General features: G+C 45.1%; 1 protein-coding gene across 2 annotated transcripts in view; it reads right to left on the reverse strand.

The window, feature by feature from the left end:
* Positions 1-8,412, reverse strand: part of RFC5 (replication factor C subunit 5) — a 10,335-nt gene extending 1,923 nt beyond the window's left edge. Inside the window, exons 1-10 of one of the 2 annotated variants that reach the window (XM_060400777.1) lie at positions 8,246-8,412; positions 6,714-6,778; positions 6,313-6,449; positions 5,093-5,172; positions 4,373-4,446; positions 3,026-3,185; positions 2,215-2,296; positions 1,707-1,841; positions 1,114-1,186; positions 24-78 (exon numbers count right to left, since the gene is read on the reverse strand). In XM_060400777.1, coding sequence (XP_060256760.1) covers positions 24-78; positions 1,114-1,186; positions 1,707-1,841; positions 2,215-2,296; positions 3,026-3,185; positions 4,373-4,446; positions 5,093-5,172; positions 6,313-6,449; positions 6,714-6,778; positions 8,246-8,307 — 923 coding nt within the window. In that variant the 5' untranslated portion in view covers positions 8,308-8,412. The other variant, XM_012097843.5, reaches the window with a different exon arrangement.
* Between the last annotated feature and the right edge of the window lie 1,577 nt (positions 8,413-9,989).

Below are 9,989 nucleotides of genomic sequence, written 5' to 3' on the forward strand. Positions count from 1 at the left end.
AAAACCGGAAAATAAATACTCACTCAATGTCTGCCATTTTGGTCAATAAATGTATTCGAACTGAAGATGGAAAGTCAACTGGGAGAAAAAAATCAAATGAGTGGGGTCAGTCATTATTTACTGTTAAAAACATCACAGAGGACAAGTATGAGTTTCCACATCAGATAAGACTAATCTCTTGAAGCTATAGATCTTGAGATACCATGCTTCTGGAAGTACAAAGTGTAGGTTTTCAAAGTTTTTGTTCTTTTTGAGTCTTTGTAGGGTAGCTAAAAAAATGAGCAGGTTCCAGAGTGATCATAAGAAGGTGGAAGACCCATCCACAATGCTGTTTCAGCCACTGGGTCACTCTTAAGTTACTGTCAAAGCTGAGTTCTCACTTGCTATCCCAATTTTAAAAACGATTGATTTTTAAAGGTCAGTTCATTCTCAGTGCCCACAAAGTGCAGAGCTGGGCCTGAGCCAACCATGTTCTTGGGCAGAATTTCACACACCAGCCAGTGGCTTAGAAAGGAACTGGCAGAACCAGTGTTCATGGACCAGACTGTCCGCAGGTGACTGTGGGTCAGGGAGGAGCTTCTCCATGAGGCTGAACAGACCACTCAGAGCTCAAAGACACAAGTGTCTGGTCCTCCCTCAAAGGGCTAACTGGATTGGCCTGGGGTGGGTAGTATGTGGGCCAGGGTCGAGCAGCAGTTTTCTGTAGAGAACACACGACCAAGTGGGGAACTTAAGGTGGTTTAGGTGAGACCACTCTGGCTGACCTGAAGCTAGATCTTCCTTCTCCCTCTCTTTTTGGGGAAAATACCCTTTTAGAAATACGAATTACAATATCCTACTTATTGCTTTAAAATATGAACCCTTGGAGGAAATACGTTAGCCTTTCAGGAATTTCTTCTTTCCCCCTAGCATTCTAGAGGTCAAAAGAGTATTTTTAGAACAGGTTTTAAATAGCAAGATAAAACAAAAAATGAGGGACCAGGTTTACACCTCTTCATTCCTGTTTGTTTCCAAAGTGGACAGTGGAGCTTCAGGTTCCCTCTCCAACCACCCCCAACCCCAAAGCATGCTGCCTTATACACAGCTTCCGAACTGGGGAGGAACATGAGTTACCTCTGTGCACGAACAGGTGTATCTCCGTCAGGATGTCGTGTAACGCCAATCCCTTCAGAGTTTTTAACTCCATGATATCTAGAGAGGAGCAGTTAAGGCAAAGCGACCAAGTTCCAGGACAAACACTGTAGAGAGTGACTTTTGAAGGGCTTTTCACCCCAACACAGCTGTTGCTTTCCATCTGAAGTGGCATATGTTGGACCCAAATTCTTATTTTTCTGTGTTTTCATCTCCATCCAATAAGGGTTTTCTGAAAGATAACAGTTGTATCTGTCTAGTAGAGAATAGAACCAAATGCGTTCCCTAAAAGGCTTTACATCACTACACCTAGCTCTTAATTTTACAGGAAAACAAGAGTAACACTGACATCTTGAAAATGACTGCATCTTCCATCCAATGTCTAAGTGCTTCCCTCCCATCTGTGAGTGGAGTGGCTGCAAGCCACACCCAGGTCAGGGCCCTTCAGGAAGAACTCTGTGGCATTAAAGACAAGCACTCATTCCGCCCACAGACATCGTGCGCCATCATGAGCTGCAAGGAGTTCCATGTTCAGACCCTGGACACTTAAGTACCGACTGTAGGGCATGAGAAAGGATATTCCTGTAGGCCGTGGTGAAGTCTTGATTCAACATCCAGTCCAGGATGTTGGCGATGTCTGACTTGAGTGGGTGTCCTGTGCAGGTGTAGACGGTCTCCTCTGTGACCTTCCCAAAGGCCATGTTGGTGCTCTGTGCAGACAGAGGGGGAGAATCACCATGGCTGCTGCAGGCGGATCAGGAGGCAATTTCAGTGGCAGCAATGTGGGGGTGGGGAGGCACCCAGCAGGCTGAACCCTGTACTTCTTACACTGCTAAGATCTGGCCATGTCCGGAGGATGCCGCTGCTTATCAGCTATGTTACTGGTTACTGCTGCAGAGTCCTTCCCTATCTCTCCCTTGTTTGCAACAAATTATTCTTTCAATTAATTGAAACACAAGGGTGGGGTACATCTTTAATATATAACAAGACCAAGTTTTTACCAGTTCTCTTGTATTGTTGCTTATGTCTTTCTTGGAAAACTATTCCAAAGCAACTAGAGATCTGCTTGGAGTAGTGCCATACCTGTAAGATGTTCAGAGCCCTTCGCATGTCTCCACTGGAAAGAGTTATGAGCGCTTTCATCCCATCTTCACTTATATCAACTCTGAAAGGAAATAGGCAGAAGGGATTCAGAGGTCCTGAGAGCACAAGTGCTTATGGAGGAAACAAGATGGCCTGGGATGATCGAGGAATTTAAAGAAAAGGGAAGGATAGAGTTAACAATACTCTCCTGAACTATAGACTCCAGAATTCACTGGCTTTTGGGGACACTGGCCTCATGTTGAGTCACAGTCCAGTCCAAGTCTAGAAGGACTCTTATTGGGATCAAGTGTTGCTTAATCAACTGTTGCGCAGGTAGCTTTGAAATCTGTTCTCCGGGAGGATAGGGTCCTGATGAGATCTGCAATTGCAGAGCCAAGGCACCTGTTAACAACAGCAGCGGCTTGGGCTGCTTACTTGCTTGGCATCTGATTACACAGAATGTGATGGCTCAGGACCCTCCCTTCTAGTCTAGAAAGGCTAGAGGCATCTTAGCAGAGGGGACTTGGCAATGTGCAGTTCCCAACAACGAAGAGCCGGAAAAAGGTGGGACAGCTTCCAGGGGAGAAGGATGGAATCCAGTGAAGAACCAAATGACTTTCATGAAGAATGTCTGTGAGATGCCAGGGCAGCTGACAGACAGGGAGGCTTAACCTGAATGCCAGGTTTCAGGTTCAGTGCCAGGTTTCCTGAATTGTCTACAAATGGTATCACCTTAAAACATACCAGCCAGTAGCCTTACCCAACACTCAGTCTCCCAAGGCCCGCCCTTCTTCCCTGCTTTTCAACATACTTCTCTTCTTCTACGACGTGTTCCAGGCGGGGAACCATGAGTTCGGGAGTCAGTGGTCCAAATCGGAATCTTGTACACCGGGACTGCAAGGCGGGAATGATCTTTGACAGATAGTTACAGATGAGGCAAAATCTGGTATTTTCAGTAAACTTCTCAATCACTGGCAAGGGAAAAGAAAACCACCTCACTTCCGTTCTGATCCTTCAAGGGACCCAGAAACCCTGCACTTTTCTAGGGTCATGTGAAAGGCACAGAAAACAAGAATGCAGACAAGTGGAGATGCTATGGTAGCGAGAGAGGATGTCCCTGGAGACCAGCCATCCTTTCCTGAGCTGATGAACAAGACTGTACAGAACACTTCCTCTTCCACGATTGGCCATGATTCTGGCACTCTTGCCATTCTACTCCATTAAGATGTGAAATCCACTATTCCTTCCCTTTTGCATAAAATTCTACCTGGCAGATGGATGCTGCCCCAAGTTTTACTGGGCAGGGGAAGAGGATGGCTTTTTGAAGACTTTCCAATGGACTTTGTCTCAAACTCTTAGAGCATTCGCAAAGCATTAACATGAATTCAGAGATGCCTAAGACATCAGCTTCATTCTGTACCAACATTCTCATGCTGGGATCTGCCCAGACTGACTCAACAGAACAAGATGCTGCAGAAAGGCTGCCAACGCCTTTAGGACCAGAAGATATTCTGTTCTCCTCCTCCTTAAACATGGGCTGGAATCTACTCCTCCCTAAGATTCTTAAAGATTCTCTTCTCTCTTAGCTGTTCACTGCAGAATCTTAATGAGAGAGATTAAGAATGTCCTTGCAAAGAAACTAACTGCACCAGGCCCCTTAAGACTGACAAATTACAGCGTACTCTCCCTTCCCAGCCAAATCATTCTCCCGGCAAGAAGTGAAATCATGTCAGCTTTCTGACATGACTGATGCAACTAAATTTCTAGTATTATTTTCCTGGCTCCTTTGTATCTAAGGGTACCAATAGCAGAAAGGCCTATCTAGCAGTTTAGGAATGAACAACTTCCTACCCACTCCCATCCATCAGTACAAATTCCCAACCCTGAAACTGAACCCAGGGGGGAAAGGAGGATAAAACAACAGTGTCTGGTCATTACCTAAGAGTCCCCAAAAGGTTTATGTCTTTAAGTTACTAGAAGAGGTAATACTCCAGTGCAGACATTTTTGTCTAGATCATCAGATGGGATATGAAGTGAAAGGCATACAGAGATTTGAATGAAAACGGAAAAGAAGCCATGTCCTATCTCATGTCCAAAGATGCTAATTCTCCTCTAGAGCTGTCCTCACCAATACACTGGGCATGGCCATACTCCTTACCTCTCCGCAGGGCGTTCTGGGCGTCCTGAGTCATGGCATCGGCCTCATCCAAGATCACTAGTTTAAAGCCTTTCCTAGGAAAACAAGTGGTACTTTCTAAAAGCTTCTTCAATCTCACTGTGACTTCCAGGCCCAAACCTACACCTTCACATTTGTGCCATTGGGCCCTAGCTCATAAAGTTCATTTTTCCTAGAACTCTGACCAAAGCAGACATTTGTGGTCACATAGAGCAAATACCCCACTGCTCCTTCAACTCTTAAAGGGAACAGAGGTCTAACTTCTGTGTCAGATTCTGTCCTCTGGCACCTTCCTCGTTCTTCTACCCAGAATCCTATTATCCTAGTGCTGCCTTTTCCCCACCACCTTTACTGTCTTTTCCTCTCTTTTTTCACCACCATCCTAGTTATCCACCCTGATCTCAATTCATTTTTGTTTAAATTCAAACTAGCTCACCCAGTCTCATGATGTAATCAGTTCTCTGTTAACCAATAAAATGAAACTAATGCTGCCCGAGAGTACCTGCAAATAGATTCAGATAGTATTTTCATTTTAGTATTTCTTACCACCATTCCTGTACTTTATGTCTTTCTCATGGCTGCTTTTGACAAAACCTCCCCCCTCTTTTTTTTACACTTTTATAAACTGGCAAAGGAGAGGATTTAAAAAACAACTCACTGATCAAAATCTTTAAGGAGAGAAATTATGCAAAGAATTCTTACTTAAATATTGTCCTTGTGCTAGCAAAGCTCAGGATTGGTCCCCGAACAATATCTATTCCTCGGTCATCTGAAGCATTCAGCTAAATGTGAAAGAAGCCAGAATAAATAGAAAACATATTAGTGTGCTATGAATTAATGTATCTTTTTATCAGTCCTGCTCAGCAAGCTAGGTCTCTAGGTCTAAGGACAGATAAAGAGATGATCATTAAAAAAAAAGATAGCAGTTATATTTAAAACTCACAGCTCACTAGATCATTCCACTATATTCTGAAAGGCCAATGACTATCTTTCTTCTCCCTTTTGAGGACAATCACTGACATGCTTTGGAGGAATAATTAATTGGTCTGGTCACAGTGAACAGCACCCCAGGCAGGAGCAGAATGATACTAATTTTAGCTACCACAACCCAGAGCAACTCAGAAGTTAGCAAGTCTTTAATAAACTGAAGTAAGAACAATTAAGAATCTTGGTAGCAGAAAGATTCTAAGATCTATAACAAAAAAAGTAAGTTAAACCATTTTTTTTCTTAACAATAGACAATATTTAGAATTTCATAATCTAAGTGGATCAGTCGTGTCCCAGCAGTAAACAGCACACTCAAATTCGGTAATTTGAAGAGAATTAAATGAAGAGATATTTTCAAAGGTGCTCGTGAGGTGTGGGAGAAACCACAAGAGCTATGCAATACCTTATGGGCTACTGGGGCCCATTACCACTCTCAAGTCTTAAGGGGTTGTTGGGGGAGTGATGCTGGCTCCTGGGGAATGCTGGGTGCTGTGCCCTGTGGGTGGGGACACTGTCCGTCTGTGGTGACCCAGGGCTGGACCAGGCATCATTTTTCCCCCAACTCCTGGCCAAACCCAATAGGAGCCAGAGGGCAAGGGAGCTTGTCGGCAACACCGCCCAGTCTTCTGGGACAAGAACAGTGTGGAGCAACATGGAGAAGGGCACATGGGATACAGCTAGCAACCAAGTGACCCCTGAGTGTTTGAGTAAAAGCTGGCAAAAGCAAACAAAAACACCTGGCCCTACCACTGCCCTCTAGCTACACCCAAAATCTCCAGGCAAAAATGTCAATTATAGGAAAAGTGAATTGAAATATTGTATATCTGCTTCTTTCCCAACCACCAGCAGGGCAACTAAGTTGGAAAACAAAACTAGCAGAACTAAAAATAAGAAACCAGAGTCCGTTGAAAGTTAAGGGTAATCCTCTCATTTACCTCCAAGACCATGGAGCCAAATTCCTTATCTTTGTACAGCTGTTTAGCACAGGCCAGGATGGTGGATGTCTTTCCTGTCCCTGGAGGACCATACAGAAGGAGGTGCGGCAGGCGGTCCTCACTGATAAACTTCTGAACTGAAGATGGGGGGAGAAAGACAGATGCTATCAGTCTCAGTCGCCTCATTCACCGCGGGCCAGAGTTGGGCTGAGTCTACTTCACATCTGTGTTCAAATCCAGGGCACGGGCAGGAATGAAACATCTGAAGGATGCAGCTGTCAGAGCCACATCCCAAAAGCTTAGTCAGATTCTTTAAGGTTATCACAGCAGAGACCACATCCCTAAGCAATGTATCCAGGTTCTTCAACTAGGATACCAGCCACTGACACAGGGATACTTACTAGTACTCAAGATGTCCTGATGAGAAATGAGATCATCCAGTGTCTGTGGCCGGTATTTTTCAACCCTAAAATACAATGTAGCATGCATTACAACATATATAAAGGCCAGAATATTTTGTTAGGTGCAGAAGAGTCCTTTCATACATATCCTAACTAAAAGAAGAGAGATACAAAAACCTCTAACCCAGTGGTTCTCAATTGGGGCAATTCTGTCCTCCAGTGAACTCTTGATAATATCTACAGACTTTTCCCCTGTCAAAACTGGGTGGAAGGTGCTACTGGCATCTAGTGGATAGTCATCAGGGAAGTTATTAAACATTATGAAATGCACAGGCTAACCCCTGTGGCCACGCCCCCCTGAAAAACTGCTCTCATTTCACCTTTCCAGCTATCTGCCTATAATCTCAACCTGGATGGGCACCTAACGTTAATCCAAAATTGAACCTGTATCCAAATATAAATTAACAGATGAATGGATCAATAAATGGTGGTATAGCCATACAGTGGAATGTTACTGGCAATAAAAGGACATGAACTGCTGATCTAAGAAGCCAGTCATGAAAGGCTACATATTGTATGATTCAAGTTACATGAAATATCCAGAATAGGCAAATTCATAGAGACAGTAAGTAGATGAGTGGTTGCCAGGAGCTGAGGGAGAGGGGAATGGGGAGTGACTGCCAATAGGTATATTGTTTCCATTTGAGGTATATGAAAAACTTTGCAACTAGATAGTGGATGATCACACAACATTCTGAATGCACTACAAAATCGCTACAACTGTAAATTGTATGTTATATATTTTTACTATAGTAACAACAAACCGAACTCATTATCTTGAAAACTTTTGAAAAGAAATAAGTTTTTCAAAATCAAGCCAAATCCTATCAGTCTTTAAAACAACAGTAAGACACAGTTGTGGAAGCAGACTGGCTAAGAATGCAAGCTCTGAATGTGGACCACCTGGGTTCAAATCCAAACCTATTTTCCAACTCTAGACCTTAAGCAAGTCATTTAACCTTTTGGTAAAGCTGGAATAACAGTATCTTCTTCCCAGGGTCTTTGCAAAATTCCAACATCTAATAGGGTGCGTGTAACAAAGTCACTGAAATATAAGTTAACTAGGAAGTGCTGTCATCATCATTATCATTATTCTAGCTTAGAATGTGACCAGTAATCGCACCGAGAGAAGAGACTATTTTGTCAAGAGAATATTCTGCCACAGAGGCCAAGGCAATGTCAGAAGACATGGGATCGAACCCATGTTGTCACCCAAGTGGGGAAGCCGTTTTCCTCTTCCGCAACAGGAAAGGGGGCCCTGGGTTACGGGTGAAGGGAGACCTAGCCAGTTATAAATAGAATGGAGCAGGACTGGGGAGTTGAGGGCAGGTGAACTTCTGTGGCTCCACCCCGGCCTCAAGTCCGGGGACTGCGGGGCGAGGTCGGGCTGGAGACTGGCCACTTGTTCACTCGGGCCACCGCCTCCGCGCGCGGCCGATCCCCTTCCCCGCAGCAGCCAGGCCCCCTCCTACCAGGGCAGGTTTCTGATCTTGGCCGCCTCAGGCTGCTGCTGCTTGTGCGCTGAGGTCTCCATAATGATGATGGTGATGATGGTGGCCGGTGGGCTTGTCGCGTTTCCCAGAGGCCCGAACCTCGCCAACAGCCACAACCAGACCCCGGGACCCTCGCACTTAGAGTTAGCGCGCAAACGCAACTCTCGCGAGATTTAGCGGCCATCGGACTTCCTCCCTAGGTCCCGCCCCCTCCCCGTTGCTAAGGCCCTGTTGCCTGGTTGCCGGCAGGCCCGGGCGGACGCCTCGCCCCAGCTCCGCCCTTTTCTAGCTGGATCTCCCCTCTCTGGTGTAGACCAGAGTCCTGAACCCAGAGGGAGCGCGCGCCTGAGAGGCACGGCCACCCCGTACAGCCACCAATCATCATTACAAATTAAAGTCTCACGGCCAAAGCCAATTCCAGTCGTCACCAGAGTTATAGCTGTTACCCTTCAAGGGAACAGAAAGCGGCCAGCGCTAAAAAATTCTGAGGTAAAACAACCCGAAATGACATGACCAGTTCTTGAATACAGATACCATAAAAAACAAGGCTTGAAATACTTTTTGCCCCCAAAGCTAGGAGGTGAGCACTTCAAACTGAAAAACAACTCCAAGCACAACTCCAACTTCAGTCTGTCTCTCAAATCTATGCCCCTCACCCAACAAAATTTACAGAACGACCTCCAGAAACAACTCCAGAGAGGAAAAAGTAAATAATAAGTAACTTCCCTCCAGGTTAATATGTGTAACTGGAAAGGGCTAGTTAGTAAGCGAAGAGGACAGGGTCCCTCTGACGTGAAGCTGCTGAGGAGAATTGGTATCAAAATGTTAGTATTTTTTTTCTGAGGTAAGGGGATTATGAACCACTTATGTTTTCTATTTTGCTGGTCTGTAGTTCCCAGCAATAAGTGTGTATTATATCCGTAATAAAGTTTGGCTGTTGTTTTGGCTGCGCTGGGTTTTAGTTGGGGCGCGCAGTATCACGCGAGATTTTCATTGCCGCCTGTTGGATCATTGTTACAGCACACGGTCTCTTCACTGTGGCATGTGGAATTTAGTTCCCTGACCAGGAATGGAAGCCAGGCCCCTGCTTTGAAGGCTCGGATTCTTACCTACTGGATCACCAGAGAAGTCCCTGCTTTTTGTTTGTTGGTTGTTGGTTTTTTTTTTTTTGCCATGCTGAGAAAGACAACAATCCTGAGAGGAGATGAGGCTGACCCAGGATTACAAGTGTTCTGATTTAGAAGTAGCTGCTCCTTGCCTCCTACTACCACACTGTCACCCATTTTAGGAGTAGAATAGAGGGACAGAGGGCAAATATAAAATGACAGTTATGGCTTCACCCTGGTCCCTTCCTGGGGAGTCAGAAGGGGGTCAGATGGGGCTGTGATATGACAATGTCCATCTGTCTGACTTACTTCATTTAGTATAATGACCTTATTCTTTATCATATGGATATCCAGTTTTTCCAACATTATTTTTTGTAGAAACTATCCAATGAGTATTGTGTTCTTGGTTCTTTGGCAAGTATTCAGTTCAGTTCAGTTCAGTCGCTCAGTCGTGTCCAACTCTTTGCAGCCCCATGGATTGCAGCATGCCAAGCCTCCCTGTCCATCAACAACTCCCAGAGTTCACCCAAACTCACGTCCATCGAGTCGGTGATGCCATCCAGCCATCTCATCCTCTGTCATCCCCTTCTCCTCCTGCCCCCAATCCCTCTCAGCAT

This window comes from Ovis aries, chromosome 17 (genome assembly GCF_016772045.2).
Source record: "Ovis aries strain OAR_USU_Benz2616 breed Rambouillet chromosome 17, ARS-UI_Ramb_v3.0, whole genome shotgun sequence".
Classification (NCBI taxonomy): Eukaryota; Metazoa; Chordata; class Mammalia; order Artiodactyla; family Bovidae; genus Ovis; species Ovis aries.